This window comes from Tursiops truncatus, chromosome 12 (assembly GCF_011762595.2).
Source record: "Tursiops truncatus isolate mTurTru1 chromosome 12, mTurTru1.mat.Y, whole genome shotgun sequence".
NCBI lineage: Eukaryota > Metazoa > Chordata > Mammalia > Artiodactyla > Delphinidae > Tursiops > Tursiops truncatus.
In genome coordinates this window covers 38,482,544-38,505,433 of record NC_047045.1, presented here as the reverse complement: position 1 = coordinate 38,505,433, position 22,890 = coordinate 38,482,544, and the positions used below count along the sequence as shown (strand labels likewise).

At 44.8% G+C, this 22,890-nt stretch overlaps 1 protein-coding gene across 3 annotated transcripts in view; it reads right to left on the bottom strand.

Moving 5' to 3' along the window:
* SOBP (sine oculis binding protein homolog) overlaps positions 1 to 22,890 on the bottom strand; it is a 160,040-nt gene that overhangs the window by 7,948 nt on the left and 129,202 nt on the right. For 2 of the 3 annotated variants that reach the window (XM_033867592.2, XM_033867593.2), the window contains one exon: positions 11,215 to 13,155. In XM_033867592.2, coding sequence (XP_033723483.1) covers positions 11,218 to 13,155 — 1,938 coding nt within the window. In that variant the 3' untranslated portion in view covers positions 11,215 to 11,217. Of the gene's footprint in view, positions 1 to 11,008; positions 11,092 to 11,214; positions 13,156 to 22,890 lie in introns of all 3 variants that reach the window. The other variant, XR_012324768.1, reaches the window with a different exon arrangement.

Sequence of the window (22,890 nt, the reverse complement as noted above, 5' to 3'; positions counted from 1 at the left end):
TGCAGGGGCTACCATTACAATTCTTATAATGAGCACCTAGTATATATATGCCAGGTGGGCATTTTCCTTCTGTTATTTACACTGGAGCCTGATAACGCTATGAAGTATGGGTTATTATCTTCATTTTTTTTTGTATATAAGACATGCTCGGTGGTTTTGCAGGAAGATTCTGGAGCCAGGCTGCCAGTCAGATCCCAGCACTGCCATTTACTGGCCAGTGACTCTGGGTAGGATATTCAACCACTCTGTGCCTCAGTTTCTTCATCTATAAAATGGGTTTAATAATGGTAGCCCAGAGGGTTGTTGTGGGCATGTAACATCTGGAACACTGCTTACATATAGAGAGTGCTCAATAAACATTAGCCATTACAATTATTAAATGAGAAAAGGTAGGCATAAAGAGGTTATAAAACTGGTCCAAACTCACAGCTGGTTTTCAGATCCAAGCAGACCTCACTCCAGCCCTGGACTCCTCTCCCAGGCATTGTAGCCTAATAGGACAGTAACTCCATTTCCTGGGCACCTCTACCTATGTTTTCTTATCTGCTCCTCCCAGCAGTGTTATGACCTCGAGACTGAGGCTTGGGGAGGTAAAGTCGCTTCCTCCTTCGCTTACTAATTGGCTCTGCTGGGATTTGAACCCAGGCTGGCCCAACCCCAAAGCAGAAGTCTGTATCCACTAAACCACACCGCTGCCTTCCTTCACTACCAGGAGCCCACTGTCACCACATGTGGAAGCTTCAGAAGATGTATGACCTGGGAAGTTAAAAAAGATAAAAGATAAAAGGACATTTCCAAAAGTTGCCACACCCCTTTAAACGTGCCTGCCAGCCCTGGGAGGATCTGATTCAGCTTCTGTGAAGATCTCTGAAGGTGTCTGAGGTTGAGCAAAGCCACGCAAGCCTTGTGGCTGCTCTTCATTCCAGGAACCGAGCTTTGGGCATCACTAGGGCCACCGTCCAGGCTCCACGTCCATCCTCAGGGAAGTCCTCTGCTAGGAGAGCCGCTGCCTGCCTTGTGCACCCATTGGGCGACCGACGGCCTGCACCATGCCCTGCCCCACTGGCCTAAGGCTCAGAGCAGCTGGGCAGTCAGAAGGGTGGAGTCCCTATTTCCACGGCAACCTGGGGCCCGGCCAGCATCCCCCTTGACTGAACTTTGGAATGTTGTGAGGTTTCCTTCCACTGTGTGCTATGAAACCTCTTAGGTCTGCTCTGGGCACAAAGGAAAGAGCTCATCCTCCCCTTGCATTGCCACAATGGCTTTACACGCGTAAAACATAGATGTGGCAGCTCTGGCGGCTCACACTGCAGCGATAACATCCCGCGGTGTTTAGAATCCACTGCTGGTAACAAGCCTGTCATCAGAATTCAGTGATCAGCTCAGCGATGCTAGTCTTTCTCTCGCTTCCTTTTCAGTGCACAAACAGCTGCTGAAGTAATTTTCCTCAAACACAGATTTCCTCCTGTCACTCCTCTGCTCGAGGTCGTGGTGACATTGCCTAACGTACAGAGTACAAGTGCTACAACCTCCCGCTCCACTGCCCACCTGCTCTCCTCCAGCCTCCACCCCCTCTCCGTCTGCAGCCAAGCCCTTCACTCCAGCCAAGCGAAGGGCAAGGTCATCCCTCACGCGACTTCCTCTTCTCCGCACCTGTGGCTCTTGCCATCCTACTGCCTCTTTTATTCCTCCACGCCCGACTGCAAGTTCAAGGCCCTCCCCAGTTTTAGAACCTAACTCCAAACTCACCTGCTGTATGGAACCCTAACCTGGTAACTCCATTAACTAGACCTCTCCTGATACTCTTCTCGTTCATTCACTCAATAAATACTCATGTGCCCATCCTGCCAGCCACAAGCTAGGTAATCAGTTACAACAATGTGTGAACTGCCCCCATTCACACCAAAGCCCTCACCAAAGCCCCCTGTCTACAGTGTCATATCTGTTTGCAGGTCCTGCATAATGCTTGTAATAGTGGCCTTGGTTACTTCTTGCCTCACTCAGGTTATTAGCTCCTCAAAACAAGTCTAATGAGACTCCTGCCACTGCCTCTCCCACTTTTTTTTTCTTTTCCCTCCCTCCCTCCCTCCTTCCTTCCTTCCTTTCTTTCTTCCTTCCATCTCTTAATAACAGTGTCCCTGCATGGAGTCAGTATTCAATACAGTTAGTTGAAAATGGATGTGTTTTCCCCTCTAGGGAAATAAATGAAGACTATCTTTGAACCATAAATGAGTGAAAGGGGACTGCCTCCCTCTGTTCGGATATGATTAAGAGTTTATTAACTTTCATGGGTCGTAATATATTAATTAAGTATAAATTAACCATTCTAAATATAAGGTTTTTTTTAAAAGTTACTATCCCTGTGCATCACACACACACACACACACACACACACACACACACACACACACACACACACAGAGCTGAGACACAGAACAAGTTGATCGGAGGATCAGACAGGGGGAGGTGCTATCAAAATCAGAACCCTGAATGAGTGACCACTCAGCTTCATTTGCAAGGTCATAAGGTTTTTCCACAAAAAAATTTTCATAGTTTTTCAACTAGTATTTGGGATTCAAGTTGCTCAGACTTTGGTGGATATGAAAATAGACCTTCAGTCCCATGTTTACGATGTCACCGTATTAAATGAGAGGAATGGAGGGACCTGGATATATTTTTGGTTTGGCAAATTGTAAAACTATTTTTTTTCAAACATTTGGGGTTTGGCTAAAACCAAAACTTATTTTGCCAAGCACTTTGGCCTTAATTTTTAAACCCATGTGTATTTTAAAAGAAATTCAATCTATATGTTTCTGACTCATTTACACTTAACTCATGAAAATGCTGTTTGGTAAGAGCTATTAGATGTCCAAGCAAGTTTATGAGCCCTTTTAAGCCTTCTTTTCCTCGTTCTTGCCAGAAAGTTGTATTTTGCCAGCCATAAAGAGTGTGAGCCCCAGAGGCCTGTGGTCAGTTTGAAATTTATAACCTCTGAAGCTTAAATGGATTCTGACTTGGAAAAAGGTTTTTTTCGCTCTCCTCTTTTTCATAGTAAGTGCTCAAACAGGCTACTTATTAAAGATGGGATCCTGTGTCTCTGTTTCCAAGATGGCTGAGGGTGAATAGTGAAGAATTCAATCTAACCACCAATAAACTGCCTCTAAGACATTTTGGAGGAACAATACGACACTTTACGTTCCTCTGGACACAGATCCAACACTCTAGTGGAAAGTCTTACTAATTACTCTTAGGATAAGAAAAAGAGGTAGGAATCAACATGATTCAAGTTGAACATTTTACCTTTGGGGGACTTGGTAATTCTTTAAAAAATCACAGACAACCAATCCTGTTTATGACTTCTTATACATTTAAAAAATAAGCTGAATCTACTAAAAACGACATTTGAATTAAAACCAGAAAAGCAGGAAGAACGTGCATGCATGCTGCAGTGACTTCACCCTGTATCTACTAGATGCTCAGATGATGCTCAGATACCACTCAATTGTAGTATTCTAGTGGGAGAAAGCTTTTGGATAAAGTACTTAAAAATGGCTTATAAATATTTAAAGTATAAGCATCTAACAAATCATAATGACAAAGTTTTACATTTAACCACATGTGCTCCAAATATCTTGAAATTACTCTAAATATGGGTTTAAAATATCAAAAGAGCTTGTTGATGGGATGCAGAACTTTGCAGAGAAACTTAAACCTGATCATTCTTGCTCTCACAACACCCAATAGGCACAATTTTTAAAGTGTGCGTGTATAGATTTCCTTAGAAAAAGATCATGCTACGGTCTGAATTTCCAAAACAAGAGTTGAAGGATGAAATATAGGGTTTCCCCTTCTCTCACCAAATGCAACTTAGCCACTTTGCTTCTAGATAATTTGTTATTGTAGGTTGGCTCAAATTTAAGACAGTAACATCTTAGAAACAGTTGGAGAACGAAGCCAGCTGCAAGGAGGATATCATTACAAATTGAGACACATGTTATATGGGAATACCATTCATTTTCAATACCAAAAACATGTCTGGGGAAATAAGCCATGCAAATGAGGGAGAGATATGCTTTTTAATTGCATTTTTTGGACATTAGGTCAATGTTTCATATCCAACGGGTCCATAATGTATGTTTCTCCCTTCTGTTCTTCTGTCGCATTCTTATTTCCCTTTTTACCCAAAACAAAACACAGCTTGCTATCGAAGAAAGACAACAAAGCAGAGGTTCAAAGGGGGAACTGATGAGACAGCCAGCATTGCAGCCAACTGTCTGGATGGAATGAGGCCGGGGAGTGCCGGACAGCTTTGATTGACCCAGTCCTGACCCCACGCCCACGTGGAAAGGCAGTTCTGCTCTCGTGTTCCCTTCTCTCTATTCAGACTTGTGTGTTTGGTAAAATTGCACAAGCATGTTGTTGCTTATGGCCACAGCTCAGTCCTAGGAGCTCAGAGTTAAGGGATATCAGGAGCTACTTGAATGCTGTCAATTTAAGAATGTTTAGTACACTCAGGAGCTTTTTTTTTTTTTTTGCGGTAGGCGCGCCTCTCACTGTTGTGGCCTCTCCCGTTGCGGAGCACAGGCTCCGGACGCGCAGGCTCAGCGGCCATGGCTCACGGGCAGTAGCCGCTCCGCGGCATGTGGGATCTTCCCGGACCGGGGCACGAACCCGTGTCCCCTGCATCGGCAGGCGGACTCTCAACCACTGCGCCACCAGGGAAGCCCCACTCAGGAGCTTTCTAAAGCACAAAAGATGCTTTAAAAGTTTTGTTCTCATTGTCCTTTGCTTTTGCTCCGGTCATTTTCACTAGAATCTTTTAAATGACCCCCTTGAAATAATTTGTGTGCGTGCGTTTCCCCTCCTTGCTGATGGCTGCACATTCTCAATCCTGACCCCACCCTACTTTTTTCTCAAGCAGAATGCTGTGGAAATCCGTAAATCTAGAGAAGAGCTCTCTGTGGTTAGTATTGCAAGCTGGCATCTGAGATGGCATTTACTCCTTTTCCTTGAGAATGGGACCCTGTTAGATGATGGCAGTGCTAAATTGTTTATCTTTTAAACTAATTTATTTGTTTCTCTGAAATGAATTCCTTTTATGTTTTTGAGGCATTTGTAAAAAAAAAAAAAGTTTACACATGCAGAATGCATTGCCTTAACATGCAGCCATGTATATTTAAACCAGCAACTGAAGGACACAAAATAATTCTGGGTGGGATAGGGTGAAGGAAAACAGGATGGCCACCCTCTGTCCCTTTGACACAATCTCTTCAACAAGAGAGTCTGGAAAAGGCAGAGTGTTGGTGGTGGATGGTGTTCTACTACATGAGGTAAGTGCTCCAGGCTGCAGTGGATTTTGGTCCTCAAACACCTCTGCCCCTCTGTGATGCTTGTCTGCATGAAGGTAGGTGTAAATGATTGAACCAGGATGCCCAGGAAGTCGCTCGAGCCAGCAAGGGAGTGATTCATTGGAAACCAGACAGGGAACTTATTTCTAGTGCCCTCCTGGGCAATGGCTTGTTAGTAGCTGGTTGAATGCTTTCACCTTTCCAAGCACACCCTCTCCAGGTGAAGAAGCATGCTAGGGAGCTAGGGGGCTTGGTAGAGCTCCAAGACATGGCCATGCCAATGCCCTGGTGTTTACTGATCTGTCCACTTCTCCGACTCAAGCCATTCTCCTCCCTTGGCCTCAACAGCAGGGTAGAAGGTTTTCCACTGAAGGACAGCATCTGCCTGTACAGCACAAACTTTGGAAGTCCAAGTGCTGGGGAAGTGTCTAGCTTGTTTCTTTCCTTGCTTCCCCTTTCTTCTTTCCCATAGGCACTCACAAGTTATAGTAACTTGAAGAAAAGTCTATCACCCTTTGCATTTTGTCACTAAGGCAATCTTATTGAGGCAAGGGTCCACAGCAAAAATTGTTAAAAATAAATTCCAAGTTTTAAGGGAAACTTACAATTAATTCAGCTTCCTCAGAGTAACAAGAAAAATTTCTGCTCAGGTATTGCTTGGTGATAATATAAAATAATCTTTCAGAGATGTAAGGCATACTTTTCCTGTAGCCAAAATCTATGGACTGCTCCTCCCAAGAAAACACCTCCGTGCACAAGCACATAAAGCTTTCCACAAAATTCCAGAGGGAATAGCTGAAGGCTATGCATGGACAAGTCTATGGAGACCAGCTCTGGGGAGCTGACACACAGATCGGGAGGTCTGTAGATCAGGGCCAGGACTCGCGCTGCACTGTCTGACCCTGAGGATCGTCGCTAAAGCTCGCGCACTAAGCACTTCTCTTCCCTCACCCTAGCCCCAGCCCTGCTGAAGATGGAAGGCTATGGCTACATCTGAAAGAACTAAATACCCGGTCACATATGTCATTTCCTATCCCATCATAATCTGATTGAAATAATATCTAAAGCCAGGTGCCTGCACATTAAAACCCTCCTTCAACCCCCTTCTCCTAAAGGTTAAAAGAGACCTGGCAACACTGAACGAGATGTGTCTAAGGCCAACCTTGACACTGTTCATCCAGAAAATTCTCCTCTATGAGTCTCAAATGATCACAGCAAGCACTCTCTCAGGTCCTCACCACTCACACGTGCGCATGACGCAGGCCTGGCCGTTCCTCACTGCTGGCTCTCTGAATAACCTATACCTAGAGCTGGGCAGCCATCTGCATCCTGACAGACGGGCAGAACTTGAACATCAGGGATTACGTCACCAATGAACGTTTCCAATAACCAAGTATTAGAACATTAAAAATCTCAAGTCTGGCAGAGATCTGAGCACACCCTACTTGTACTGATTTCCTCCTCTCAGTCACAGTTTTTCCTCTTTTCCTTGCTTTTGTAGTCGGCACCCACAATCACATTTCAACTGCCTGGACTTGACTTTGCAGGCAGCCAATCCTCTCAAACTTCTCAGCTGGAGAAACCAAACTGGCAAAAAGTTACCTGCCACCTCCACCCTTGCGGCTTTCCTAATGAGGCGAGTCCCCTGCCCCCTTCTTGAAATAGTCCTTTCTGGGATTGTGGCTCCGTGGCCAGACTAATAATTAAACTCTAAACTCCAAAAAGTCAAAACTACAGCCCCCCTTCTTTAGCTCTCCCAGAGAAAACAAAAAGGGGAAGGAACTCTTGCTGTTGAGGCTAGGGGAGCATCTCGGGATGGGGGCCGGGGACAAGACTGTTGGATTTTCTTTCTGGTTTTAAAAACACATAAGGAATTTGGGAGTCACAAAGGTGGCAAGTTCTTGGTCTTGCCGCTCCTCGGGAATGGAAAAAGTGAGGGTGAAAGGGTTACTCATGGTACACATTTTTTCCATTGATTATTTTACTTAAAGAGAAGATGTCATTTCCCTGGAAAATCAAGGAGGGGGGGATATTTTCTTTTGAATATCTTCAAACATTTGCAAATGGTTACTCTGAACTCCCCAATGTACCATAAACAAGTGTAAACTGTAGAAATTCAGAAAATGTACAAATACAAACAGCTATCCCCCAAGCTCAAAGGCAAAGACAAAGAAAGGAGTATTCCATTTATAAATGGAATTCTTTGTGGAGAGAACAGTTCGGGAAATGTTTATACATTGTTTCCCTTATTATTTGGGGGGATTTTTTTTTTCAGCTTACAGAAGCATCTTAAAAGTTGAAGATAAAAGGAAGTTTCCAACCTTTTAAAATCGTCGACTAAACTTAATTGGTTCTGCATCTAGGAAAATATCTGCTCATTTAAATCATTTGTAATCATATCAACAAACCAGAATGCATAAAGTCAGGTAACTGGGAACAGAATAACTTCAAAATGGAAAAAAGAAAACCCTGTGATTTGCCAAGAACTAGCAAAAATGATGACTTCTTTGAAGGTAACTGTAGCTGCCTGGATTACTGATTTCAAGACACAGTCTGCTTTGAATCTATTTTAAATGATTTTTAAAAATAGTAATACAGTATGAAAATGGTGGGCATAGTGAAAATGAAGAACCTAGACGAAAGTTACTGACAATGAGTCACCAACAAGCACAAGGAGAAATCACTCACCTGCGCCTCACCCACCACAACTCAGCCCAGGTTTGGTTTTGTTTTTTTAGTGCTTTCCCCTTTGGCTTTAACTTGTCACCAAACAGTGTTCACTGTCAGGGCACAAAAGCCATGCAGTTCTTTACTGAACAGATGCATTTCCAGTTTCCGTAACCATATGCATAGGCTGGGTTTCTGAAGGCATAGAAGAAAAACAGCACCACGTGTGCACAGAAAATCAGGAAGGGTCAGAGAACGTGAGTGAATTACGGCAGGTTGAGACTGTGCTGTGAGCTGACACGGAACTACAGAGGGCAAGAGGCAATGCGATTTAGTGGAGCAGAGGCGTTCTTCCCCCACCTTAAATCACTCACCTTGTCACCCCACTGTAGCTGGCAAAGCCTGAGAGTCTCTGGCTTTAGAGAAAAGCTGTAATTTCTTGCGGGACCCATCATAAAAAGAATTTTCCAATCTCAGGGGGATATGGGCAATTTCATCATTGCATCTTCTGAAAATGACTGAAGCCAGGTTAATATTTTTAGTAACGACTCTGGTCCACATACAAGACCCTAGCCTGACTCTTTATTCAGAAACATATATCATCCAAATAGCCATCATATATTTAATGCTTTTATATTCTTTTGACCCTATACTACTTATGGACTAGTGACACTCTTCCTGACCTGGTCACTTCTCCCTTGAGCAATGGTAGTAAAATCTTTCACCCTCTCGTTCTTCCTTTAATGTCATTTGAATGAGTGACACTAGAATGTGTTTAAAATTACAATTCCTGATGCTTTTCTGGCTTTCTAAAGGCCATCAGTTTTTTTTTTTTTTTTTTTTTTTTTTTTGGTACGTGGGCCTCTCACTGTTGTGGCCTCTCCCATTGCGGAGCACAGGCTCCGGACGCGCAGGCTCAGCGGCCATGGCTCACGGGCCTAGCTGCTCCGCGGCATGTGGGATCTTCCTGGACCGGGGCACGAACCCGCGTCCCCTGCATCGGCAGGCGGACTCTCAACCACTGCGCCACCAGGGAAGCCCGCCATCACTTTTTTTTGTCCCACATCTTCCCATTACTCACTGCTTTGTCAACCAGATTAAATTACTCTGGTAGAGAAATCAGGGGCATTTTCAATTGAGGTGACTATGAGAAGGCTGAGACTGTCTTTGGAGAGCAGAACTTGCAGATATAAAATAGAGGATTGGTGAACTGATTTTTAGTATTCTGCTCCTACTGGCAAAGCCATCAGTGGAAAAGGAAGCCTCAGACTATGGTGGCTGAGAAACCCTTCTCACACCACCCAGTAAGGCCCCTTTCACTGGCTCTGAGCTTCCCAAGCAAACTCCTGGCTATAAGTGAGGTAGGTGCCCATGTAAATATGCTGACTTAGAGACAATGGTTTGGACACACCGCATCAAGTGTTCTGGTCCACATCTATATTTCCTACCGTGGAGTAATGGGTTGGTATTCTAGGTTTTTCATTGTTGTTGCTGAAAAAAAAAAACTGAGCACGCTAAAAACAAACAAACAAACACCATCTAAACACTTAGAGAAGTTGGTAGGTAGGCTTGGTTTTTGTCTAGGAACTTTCCCCCAAGACAACTGAGGTGGATAAAAGAATTTTATCAAGTAGGGTAATAAAGGGACCAATTAACATATTCTCCTACAGTGGTTCAAAGAAAACGTAGCTCTGGAGTCAGACAGCCTACATTTGAATCTCAATGCTGCTTATTAACTTGGTAATCTTGGGCAAGTTACTTAATTTCTATGTCTTAGTTTCCTCATCGGTAAAATGAAGACAATAACAATAGCCAAATGGATCCTGACCCAAATAAATACTGAAAACCACTTAGAGAAGGACCTGCACATACCAACGTGAGCAACTGTTCTTCCTAGAAGGTCCACTTCTCCTACCCAGGCCTCCTTCCTCCCTGGTGTACATTTCCACCAGACTATAAGTGCCTTGAGGGCAGGCACTGCACCATATTCACCTTTGTAACCCCCAACTCCCGGAAAGAGCTGTGCATAAGTTATGTGCTCAGTAAATATTCATTTCCCTTCCTTTCCTCTCCATAAATAGTTGATAAACTTCAGCAGAACATTAGCCTGTTTGCTGTCCTTGTGGACAGAGGAGAGCGCTCAGGCTCTGGATCCAGCAGGCCTGAGTTGAATAGTGGTTCCCTCACTTACCAGCTCTGATTTGGGCAACATCTCCAAGCCTTATTTTCCTCCTTGGTAAGACGCAGACGATGCTTATTCCACCAGGATTGTTGGGAGGATCAAACAAATGAGGCCACATCTGGCTACAGTGGGCAGCCACGCAGGCTAGTTTCCCTCCCCCTTACTGAAATTCTGGACTCGTTATTTATGGTTCACTTGGTATTAAGCAGGATTCCGGACCCTCCCCTGCCAGAGGTCAGAGATGTGCGCTCTCACCCACTTTGGTGATGTTGCCCTTTTCCCTGTCAATGCCTCCCACTGCCTGGAGAGGTGAGCACCTCACCCACTGAGCTGATGAGCCCCAAAAGGGGAGAAAGTAAAGCTGGTCAGTGATGCTTGAGGCCCACCCCGGGAAATGCTGGTTGGTGACAAATGAAGGAAGAGACCCCGTGAACACGAGCTGCTCCAACACCCTACCAGGCAAATGGGGCTTCGTGGCCTGGGTTCAGTTGGCATAGCATGTAAGAAGGTTAGATTTTATTCTCATCGTGCAGATGGAATCCCCTGGTTATTGAGAACATTTGGTGAATTAGGACATTCTGCCAGTGACTCTACCAGCTCCAAGAAGTGGCTCAGCTTGCCTTTTAGCACAGTCCTGTAACCTCATGACTGAACATTTACCGGTCCCAAGTAATCTCTCCTTCCTCCCCACATCCTCTTCTACTTACAGGGATGAGCCTAATAATAAAAGTGTAATTAGTAGATAGTGTTTCAATGCAGGTTCAAGAATTGGCTTTATCCTTAAGTAAGTGACCCTGGGCATGGCACTTACATGCTGTGAGTCAGTTTCCTCATCTGTAAAATGGGAATGATGTTGGATCAAGATGATGATAGTGTGTGACCACACAAGGTGTACTGTAAAACACGTAAGGTAAAACCATGATTATCAATACAACTCTCTCGCGCGCCTCTGCCCTGTAAGAAGTAAGGAAGGGTGCGCTGACTCGTGTGGAGAAAAGCCCCAGTGTACATACAAACCTTTTACTTATTCTGATTTCTAATTCGGAGGCACCTCCTTTTGAGCGGAGGCTCCAGGTCCTCGGGCCCGGCGCTGAGCATGGGCGAGGAGATGATGCACGGCGCCATGGCAGTCTTCTCCGCGGGTTTTGGCACAGGCTGGATCACGCAGCCCGTCTTGGGCAGCATACGCAGAGCATACGCGTGGTCCTCGTCCGCGGGGTTATTAAGGTTCGGGTCTGACTTGTCGCCTCCCGCCAGGGCCTCCTCCCCCATCAGCTTTTTGGCCGCCTCCCCGTCCAGGTGGCAGTTGGAAGCACAGTTGTTCTCTTTGACGGACTCCAGCTCGCTCACCGCGGGCTCCTCCGGCGACAGCAGCTTCTTGGGGGGCGCGGGAGGCGGCGGCGGCTGGGGCTGCTCAGGCGGCGGCTCCGCGCCCTTGGCGCCCTCGGCGGCGCCGCCGCGCGTGCCGTTCACAATGACATTGCAGGCCGCGGCGGCCTCGGGGCCCGCGGGCGCGCCAGGGCCCGGGTCGCCGGCGGCGGGCGGGCTGCAGTGGCCATCCCTGCAGCCGCCGCAGGTCCTGCGCTCCGCGGCGCCCGGCTCGCGCTCCGCCTTGATGTGCGCGTGCAGCGCGCGGTGGATCACGTTGTGCAGCCGGGCCCGGTGGCCCACGGTCAGGTCGATGACGCCGTCCTGCGGGCCCTGCAGCACGCCGGGGAAGCCGAGCTGGCCGCCCGCGCCCGGGGGGCTGCCGGCGCGCCGCGTCAGGTCCACCACCTCGCTCCGGCTGTGCTCCGCGGGCGCCAAGCTCAGGGCCTGGCCGGAGCAGCCGGGCGGTGAGTCCGCGGACTTGGACGAGCCCTGCTTGGAGTCCCGGGGGGACAGGGAGTGTCCGCCAGGCTTGCCTCCTGCCGCCGAGGAGTCGCCGGGGGCGCTCGGAATGAAGTTCTCCCCGTTGCTGGAAAATCCGTTGGGGGGCTTGGAATCATTGATGTGAGGGATGGGAATAGGGATGGGGATGGGCACGGGCAGGGGCACGATCACGGGGTATGGCACGAGCAAGGTGGGGGGCGGCACCAGCGGGGCGAGCGACGGCAGCCCGAAATTCATCATCTGGGGCACGGGCATCGGGCCATTTGGCATCATGCTCACTGGCGGGAAGGGGAGACTCGGCAAGGGCGCGCCCGGAGGTGGCGGCGGTAGCAGACCCGGAGGGTTCCCGGGCATGGTCGGGGTGCTCGGGGGGTGGATGTGGGGCGACAGCATGGGCCGGTGCATGGGACTGGAGGTGGGGCCCAGGTTCCTGGGGCCGCCGGGCGGGGGCCCGATGCCGGGGAGCATGGGGTTGGAGAGAGGGCTGTTAGGGTTGGAGGCGTGGTGCGGCGGGCCGCGAATGAAGGGCGGGCGGATCTGCTGCATGATCTGCTGTTCCATGAAGATGGGCAGCGGTACCGGGCCGCGGTTGGTCATCACCATGGGAGGGCTGCGAGGCGGGACGCCGAGGGGAGGCCCGATGCTAGCAGGTGGCTGGACGGAGACAGGAGGGATGTTTGGAGTCTCGCTAATGGGCATGGACTTGAGCACTGGCGTAGGGATTTTAGTAACAGAGCAGTTGGCAGTGTCAGATGGAGAGACGGTGGTGGACACCGATGGGCCAGGGCCCTGGCTTTGGCCAGCTGCAGCCGCCGGGGAGGGGGCCTTCCTGCGAGCATCTGTTAGAGGGATATTCCAAGAGTCTGGAGTGAGCAGCTGCACCCCAGTGCCTTCTGCTTTATTTTCCATGGGAGGGTGTAATGTGCTGCACAGCCCAGCTGGAAGATTGGCCTGTGTCTCTTTGTAGAAAATGTCCATTTTGTACTGATTGAGACATTTTGCACTGCAGAACTGAAGCCTTCTTTCCCCGTCCCCAAAATCCAGGTATTCTTTTGTGTGTCTTATGTGCTTACACCAGTCACATACCTACAACACAGTAATAAAGAAGAAAAAAGTAAGGTAAACAATTTCCTTTGGTAGCTAGCGTTTCATGTTTTACATGAAGGTTCTTCCGAACTTTATCATAATTTTTCAAACAGGCGGAAGTGTTTCCTTCTAAAAGGTACAATTCTTAAATGTTTGTAAAACAATTTCTCTTTGGAAGCCAGAATTGCTTTATAAATATGAACTCTTCAGAATAGCAATTACCACCATCTCCTATTTTAAAAAAAGAAAAAGAAACTGTGTTATCCCATTTAAGCATGACTTTAAGGTAGATCTAACAACAAAAAAAAAAGAGTACATATACCTGCCCACATAGTTTCACTGGTCAAAGAGGCTCATTGTACATGCAAATCTAAATAGTTTTGGTGAGAAGAATTCTCCAGCAAGTTCAGTGGACTTTGAAATATAGACCCTTAAAATTCTCCTCATGCAAAGTCACTTTACACCATTGACTGTTGGATAATGCAGTTGGAAGGGGTGTGCTGTGTTAACCAATAACACATAGCACTGAACATCATTATGTCTGGCTTCCAAGGGGAAACTTGGAATTAGTCATGAAGTCTGTGTGAGGTTTAGCTATTCCCAACCTGTGATGTTGCAGCAAGCTAGAATTATTTTTTGAGCTGTTTGCCCACTCGCTCTCAGTAGTCAGAATTTTTGGTGACATTTCTTGGCAGGCAGTCTTATTTAACAACTTTTCAAACACCAAGAGAACGTTTTCCAAAAGTTTTTATGGCTTTTCCCCCCTTCAAATCTACTCCTGGCAAAAGAGAGACATCACCAAATTTATTTTAAAGTTGGGCTGCAGAACTAATTAAAGGCTGAGAGCTTTTCCCAACTGGAAATCACTAGACATCAAAGTTCAAAAAATAGTCATTCTCGGCTTCAGAACCCATTACTTTGGAGAAATTATTGTGATTTCATTAACACATTAATTTTGTAACACCATCAGCTCTCACAGATGGTGAAGACATGATCTACAATTCAAATACGACTCTTGTTTGCACAAATGTCTTTCCTTCATATGGCATTTTAAACAAGAATTAATACGAGTAATCTTGCCATAGCTATAAACAGATAAACAGATGTCAAAATTTTCAATGGTTCTTTCAGTGCCTTACTTTTTTGACTGAACATTACATACACAATCTTTTTTTCTTTTTCTTTCTTTCTTTCTTTTTTTTTTTTTTTTTGGTCATTTCCTCAGCACTCAAGCCATACAGCAACAGAGGAAGAATTCTGAAACACAATGCGATGGTGAGTTCATTGAATTTGCTTCTCTCTTCAGTAAGGCCCTGGTTCCAATATTGCTCTAAATGGAACCTGTTTTTGTTGAGGAGAGAGTCTGTTGTTCTGTTGCTGGTGCATGCTGCTTTTTTAACTATGGTAAACTGATAGCATTAAAAGATGATAAATTTTAATAATGATTGGTCACATAAACAATGCAAAAACAACATATGCTGGGCATTTGATTACTCATCTCATTGAACTCTCAGCTTTCCTAGACTGTAAACAGTGGTGGCATGCTACTATGTGATTGTGAGTATACACACTCGTGGCAGATGTAAGTCTGTTTGTGTAAATCCACTCTTTTCCTTCGCACTTTTATTCCCACTGATATCCGCAGGTGATATACTCGATGGTGTGAGACTGAATGACAAATACTTATTGGCACACATTAGCTTTTTGTTTAGTCTCATATGAAAATACCCTTTCAAAATGCTTGTTGCAAAAACAATAAAATCAATGCTAAGATACTCCTGCGTTTCACTACAGTGTTTCAAGTTTCTCCAGAATTAAGAGGTTTGTTTTTTTTTCATAGTTGAGATGTCTAATTTACAAATAAGCACAGAATTGCCTCTGATGAGAAGAGACACACAGAATCTATCAGACTCTCAAAATTCTCATCTAGATAAAGGTTAAAGAAACTAGTAGTGAAAACTTGATGCATGTAAGTTATTATTTTTAAAACCTGATCATTTTTAAAAAGTTAATGTATAATGACATGACATTTAAATTCCAATATGAAATAAAGCCACCTGATTCTGTTTCAATGTTAGGCATCGATAGCCTAAAATGTAAACTTTTAAGCTTGAAGTGAAGGATCAAATATAGCCTCTTTAATTATGAACTAAAAAAAGTTATCAATGAATTAAGCTAATTTAAAAAAATACCAAATTTTCTGGCATATTTCTTTTGGATCGTATTTTTTAACCATAAGGGGAAAGAGTTTTCTGAAATCCTTAATTGGTCTTCAAATCGCCAGATTGAATTATTTGCCTCCAGAGGATTCCTCTGTTTCCTCAAGCTAAATAAATATTTTCACGTAGAGTCACAAAAAGTAACCTAAATATAACTTAAATGTTCTCCCTTCACTTTCAGTAATTCATTGACGAATAAGGAATGCTCACAGATCTATCCCAATTATCCAATGAGAATTCTCCACCACATTTTATCTATTTCACATAAAAAGAATTACAGACATCAAAGTTCGAAGCAAATTCTATTTCATCAAATTTTCCAGTTAAAGCAAAAGCCTAATGGTTACCCTACTTGATTTTCTGCAGCATCCCACGGTGTTTAGGTAATAGTGTGACAGTTTCTGACAATCTCGTTTTGGGTAAGGAGTGTGAATGTGAGTGTCTCCTTGTCTTGTTACATTTCAATTCCGAACACTAGTCTAAAAATACAATAAGGCAATCTTTCTGATGAAGCAAAAAATTATTTGGGGAAAAAACTGTCACTTAAGAAATAATGGATCATGTCTGTCTTACAGGACACATCGTCTAAGATTAGGTCAATGAATTTATGGCACAAATGGCTGTATCATGTGAAGCAATAAAATGCAGCACATCATTCATTCTACATCTAACTAATACACTTCTAGTAATTAAAGATTTCATCATAAGAGCCTGAGCTGATTACTTAAGATGTGGTAGTTAGGTGAAAATATATACTGTAGATCTTTCTCTTTAATAAAAGAACATTTGCATATCCATGAAATACACAGCATGTGTCTCATAAACTATGGTTTTTCTGAACTGTGGTGTTATGGGGTATTCTTCCCACCTTTTTTCCACAGACGGCTTTAATTTTTTTCAAACTTTTTGAGGCATTATTTTTTCCCTCATTATGCCAAGAAGTACCAAAATTCCTTCAGATATTTTAGAAGATAAAGACTAAGAAGTGCAGAGCTCAACTCACTGGGCTCTGGAATGATTTCCCCCTAATTCCACCCGGCTTTGTTTCTGTTGGAATCTGGCCTCTTTGGTTCCACTTCTCTCCCTAACAGGTCCCAGATTGGACGGAGCTGAGGCTGAAGCTGTTTAACGATGGCAATCTGGGGACCGAACAATCAGCTAATGCGAGGCTATTGAGCGAGACAGCTGAAATGCTTCGTATCACAAATACATAATGTATCACCGGGAAGACAAAAAGATCACAAAGGAGATAAACAAATGCATATTCCATTCAGCCCTATAACAGCAGTCCTCAAAAAGATTAAGTTTACCTTCCTGGGATGTGTCCAATTCTAAACAACAGAATGAACATTTCCTTTAGTCCATTTAGAGTATTTATATTTTGGTGGCTGGCTGCCAGGGTAGTACTTATAAGCTCAGTGGCCTGATGGATTCACTCCTTTCCTGTGAAATAAATGTGGCAACCTACACCGCTAAACTGCTCAAAAGACACTGCCTCAGCAGAAATATCACTTGCTCTTGATATAAGAAAACTGAAAGGCAGGACTTCTGGTTCCTATAACTCTTTCCATCTTGTATTTCCCCTGGAAAGAAAGAAAGCTATTCATGTTGGCAACTGAGCCTTTATATAAACGTCCAAAGTCAAAGCCAAAGTATGCCATGAGGTTACCCACATGGGCACGATATATACACTCTGCTGGGCTTAGAAGAAGATTCAGGTGATCAGGGAGGGAGACAGGGTTCCTAATTAACACACATTAATCAGCTGTCAGCTGTGGGAGTGAACTGCATCCTTCAATGGAACCCATCCACCGCTGCCTTCTGAGTGGTAACCTGGCATCAGGCGATATTTCATTAAGAAACTCTTTTGCTGAAATCTTTCTTATCTGGGCAAAGGCATTTGCAGCAATGGAACAGTAAAAAGATATTAGCAATCTCTTGAATGCCATCAACAATCTGAAAAACAAAATCTTCGCGTGCTCCTGACTTTTCACGAACACAGCACCCATGTAACAGCTCAGAAGTTGTAGCCCCTTAACCAAAATTGGAGCTTGCCATAAGAGGCTGGTTCTTTAGATCTTGGCCTGTTAAATATGGCATTGATCTTGCGGTCCAGGTCACCTCAAAAAATCATGAGCTCACCTAAGAGTGAAGCAAAGGAGGCTGGAGAGACATGGACAGGGGTGATCAGTGTTTTGAAGGGTTTGGGTCTGCCTCACCTATAGACAGTCACCTCATAGCATGAATTGAGGGCCTCAGACTGATCCCACCTGAATACTTGCTTCCAGCTCGACCCTGCAGTCCCATGGCCCCAGCATCAACTGTTCCTTTGGGTTTAGACTCTGCCTCCATCAGGGCCCTAATTCGGTGCACTTGGGCAGCAAAGGATGCTATAGAAATCACATCTGACTTGGAATCAGAAGATGTGGGTGTGAGTCAGGGCTCCATCATTCTCTCTTATGAAAATCTCAGCTTCAGTTTCTTCCTCTGTGAAAGGGAGCTAATATAGTAGTAGCAAGCAACACTGGTGTGCTGGGCCTAACAGTAACCTTGTTGCAGAGAATTTTTTCAGTTCCTAGCCTGCCTCCCTCGTGGTTGCTGATTTCCCAGGAACATTCCACAGGTTTAAGTTCAGTTTAACTTAATAGGAGGATGTTTTTCTGGCAGTGTGAGGAGGAAAAGGGAGGTTTTCATCTAGGCTTTCCTAGGAGTCTGCGTGTCTTTGAGACATGGACAAACACATGCTGAACCTCACAGACTCCAGCCCCCATCCTGCATCCTGCCATCCCAGGGGTGACAGAGGGACTGTCTGCAGTGACAAGGAGCCGGATGGCAGGCCTATGGACATCCCAGCTGCCCACCATCCTGGGAAGGCTCTTTTCAGCTCCTGGGGAGCCCACTTTTTCCAAGGCCAGTCACTCTCTAATTCAGGTGAAAGCTTGATAAAGCAGCATGGCTGCTTGGAAATGAGGGTTAGAACCATTAAGATGAATAATTCCTCTTAGGCTCAACTGCTGTTTGAACAGTGGAAGCCATAAACTGTACTATTCATGTTTTATTAAAAAACAGAGCTGATGAACGATCTGCTTGACTCATTACATGGCAGATCTATCTTCCAAAGGAAGGGCCAGAAGCCACAGTATCACATGCCTTGAAGACAGGCTGACCCATGCCCGGCGTGGCAGAATGCGTGTGAGGGCGAGTCCCCACAGAGCGGTGCACCAAACTCTGATGGGGGGACTGAGTTCACCATTCCAAGTTTCCTTGCAAAGTTGGGTTACAGTGAAGGAAGGAAAAAGATGACCTAGCCTTAGACGTGCACAGCTACACAGAAATCAGGAGTGGGATTTAGAATGAGCAAGGGCTGCTTTTTTTTTTTTAGAGCCAATTCATGGAGAAGTTCATTTGCAAAATAAACTTTCTGCAGGTTTAGATTCCAATGTGATGATGTTTGCTACATGGTTCCTTTTGTTTAAGGGTCTTACTTGGTTTTTTGTTTTGTTTTGCAGTTTGGCTTTCTCTCTCTCTCTCTCTCTCTCTCTCTCTCTCTCTCTCTCTCTCCTCTCACATAGGATTTGGAACTCAAGGAGAGACTAACGAGCATCTTTGTTAGAATTGAACATCTCATTAGAAAGCTGCCCTGTAGGAACTTTATACCATGACTCAAGTACTACTTATAGGTTAAGCTGGATTTCAGAAACCTTGGGCCAGGTCACCAGGGTAGATCCTTCTCTTTCACACGTGCCATGAGCTCTGAAATGCAGAGCAGAGATGGGCTTGGTTTCCAGAATTTCAATGAGTGTTGACAAATGGCTCCTTACTGACCCAGGTCTCTGTTTCTACAGCCAAAGCAAGAGATGGAGTCCTGGACTGTATTCCATGACCGAGGCTCCATCCTCAGAGCCAAACACATGACTCAGAAGAAGGTGACGTTTCCCTTTGTTCTGACATATTCGGTCGCCTAAGTGTGTTAGTATCATCACAAAACTCTCCACTTCATTTAATACATGGATTAAATGCAGCTGGATACATGCAGCTCACCTCTTCTTAACACAGGTCACCCAGACGGAAACTGAAAAATTCAAGCATTGGAAAATCTGATCCACCTGAGGCCAAACGTTTGCCGCTCTGTTTTCCAGTTCTGTGGCCGTGAAAGGCCACAGGGGTAGCCCAGGAGATCTCAGAGCAATGAAAGTTGGCCCTGAAGGATACCTCAGAGATCATCTAGTCCACTCCTCCAGCCTCCAGCTCCTGGTGGGGCAGGGGCTTAACCACGCTGAGCCACAGGCGCTCAGCTGTAAACTGAGATCGTCCATAGTGACGCATTGCCCAGGAAACACGTGAGGAAGAAAGAACCAGCAAGTGATTGCACACATGGAAAACGTGCCCCATAAAAGCAGAGAGCCATGTCCTACCCCATCCCCCATTGAAATGCTGCTGCCAGGCCCCATGACTCGATTTTCTCTCCTTTTTCTCAACTCCAGGTATTCTGTGACCTGCCTGAAAATTTTGCCATGACATAATCCAATTTATTCATTCATTGAGGGCCCACCTTGTGTCAGGCACTGAGCTAGGAACCAGGGATAGGAGTTAAGTAAGATGCATCCCCTGCCCTCATACAGCTTAGCATCTACAGCAGGAAACAGGAGGCCTGCACGGTTTTGTTTTGTTTTTACTGAATCCTCTTTGCTTCAAACTGAAGCTTGAGAAAAACTGAGCTTCTCTTTGTAATGCTTTTATTTTTTTTAAAGTAAGTACTGAGCTGTGCTCAAGAAGGCACTGAACTGTGAAACAATGGGAAAGATTCAGCACCTGCCCTCAAGAAACTCAAAATCTGTCTATTAACAGTCATGGGAGAAATCTGCACGCACTTCCTCTCCCCAGATTTCTTCTAAATGCAACGAACAGTTTTTAACTAAAAAATAGTCTTAATATTTTACTCTCTCAATATCTAACCTCCCTTTGCTCTGCTAACCCTGTGACTCCTCTTTTTTCAAATGTATATCTGAATTTTTTTTCACATGTATATTTACGTTGGTTATTGTAACTCTCCCTGTTTTCCAAACAGATATCTGAATCTCTTTTCAAATGTGCCTTTGATCTCCTTTATCTTTACTTGCTGTTTTCTAAATGCATACTTGAATATTTGAAGTTTCATTATGTGTGACTGTAAGAGCCCACTCTCTGTCTGAAAAAACTGTGGGGAGGGACCTTGGGTTGCACCTGTGTATAAAGGGAGCGCCACCAAAGTGATGTGTTGAGAAGTGAAGTGTACTAATTATCTGGCTTCTTTTTATCTGTGGTCACTCACCTCATTTCTTCCTTCACACAGGCTTTTTAGAAAATGGCAAAAATGATATTTCAAAACACATGGCTTTAATTCCACAACACAGCTAATCGCACATCAATAATAGGACTTTTTGGAAGGACTGCTATTATGATCTGTGATATTTGAAACAGTCTCTTTTTTTCTAGGGGTTTTATTTGAATCTGCCTCCCAGCCCCCTCATCCACCCAGGCTGTGTCTTGGCATCAGCGATGAGAAGCAGCACTGAAATGCCACAGGACCAAGGCTGTGTGTGTGCAGGTGGTCCAGGTCAAGGGCACTGCTAGGCAGAATTCACGGCTCCTCTGGCAGTTCTGCTCCTCAGCTGCCTCTCTGGCTGCTTCTCAAAGGCTCGCAGCTGCTCCTAGTGAGTCTCATTTATTTACCAACTATATACTGATTGCTTGAAATCTGCCAGACACCTGGCAAAGGGCTTTACCTGCAATGCTTCATTCAATCCCCTTTTAGCAGTCTTGAATGTTTCTGTGCTCCTGGATTCCAGACTGAACCAGATCCTACCTGTGGATGCCAGGATTGCCCCACTTCAGCCCCTGGTGTCCATTGCTGCCCAGTCCTCAAATCTCTCCAGGACACTCCATTGAAAATTATGGCTTTTATTACAGTGCCTACTGGAAGCCCCAATTTGATGTAATAATAATAGATTATACGAGTTAACAATAGCTTGCATTATTTAAGCACTAGTAACCATGCTAAGCATGTTACGTGGATTACCTCTTTTAATCTCCACAAGTACCTTACCACATAGATAACTGGGGTTTAAATAACTTGTCCAAGATTCCCTATGCAGATAAGAGATGGCAGATCCAGATTCTAACTTAGATGTGTGTGGCTTCAAAGCCCAGACTGCCCCACTATCTCAAGGACTTTGGCATTTTCCTTTAAAACTACAGAAGTTTTACTGATGACTGACTAATACAGGCACACCTCCCTTGTTTGCACTTCTCAGATACTGTGTTTTTTACAAGTTGAAGGTTGGTGGCAACCCTACATTGAACAAGTCTATCAGTGAGCAATGGTATTTGCTCACTTTGTGTCTCTGTGTCACATTGTGGTAATTCTCACAATATTTCTAACTTTTTCATCATTTTGTGTTTGTTATGGTGATCTGTCATCAGTGATTTTTGATGTTCCTCTTGCAAAAAGATTAAAGCTAGCATTTTTCAGCAATAAAGTATTTTGTAATTAAGGTATGTACATTACTTTAGACATAGTGCTACTGCACACTTAGACTACAGCATAGTTTAAACATAACTTTTATATGTAGTGGGAAACCAAAAAATTCATGTGACTCCCTTTACTAGGGATATTTGCTTTTATTTCCAGTGGCTTGAAACCAAATCCATAATATCTCTGAGGTACGTCTGTATTTGATAATAGCTTTGTTTTGAAATTTCAGAATTACAGACATTTAGATCTCTAAGGAACTTCATGGGTCAAGCCCAACCTATCTCTCCCAGCAAACGTGGGTTTACTTCTACACAGATGGTCTTCTAGGTGCCCCTCATCTTCCTACGACAGGGAGACCATCCTGATCCATCCACACAGCCAAAGAGTGAATCCCACAAAGACGATCTTTCTAAAGAGGGTTGCAACATAGTGCAGAGTCCTGCGCAGCCTGCTTTGTTGTCGGACAGCTTTGAGTGTCAGAAAGTTTAACCATTCAATGTTCCCTGTCACTTCCACCCATTGACAGTAGTTCTGTTCCCCAGGGTCTCTCAGGACAGGTCACCTCCTCTTCCAAAGCTCAGCCTTTCAAATACTTAAAAAGAGCCATCATATTTTCCCCAGATTTTTATTTTTAAACCTCCCCAGTTCCTGCACCCATTCCTCAGGGACAAGTTCCCAGAGCCCTCCTATCCTGTCTGTCCTCCTGTGTCTTTTACCCAGGCATATACTTCACCTCGGTAATGTCCCTCTTAGAGGGTGGAGTCCAGAACAGAACGCATCAGCCTGACCAGCATCGAGTCCAGAGAACTCTCCCCTCCCTCACATGGAACACAGTCGCTCCACTAATGCCACCCTAGAACACATGTGCTTTTTCAGCAGTCGTATCCCGCGGTTAGGTATTGCTTTTTCAAAACAAACATTTATTGAATGTCAGTTATGTACTAAGCCTGAAGCTTTCACTGATCTCCTTTAATTCTGACAACAAACTTGTAAAGGAGCTAC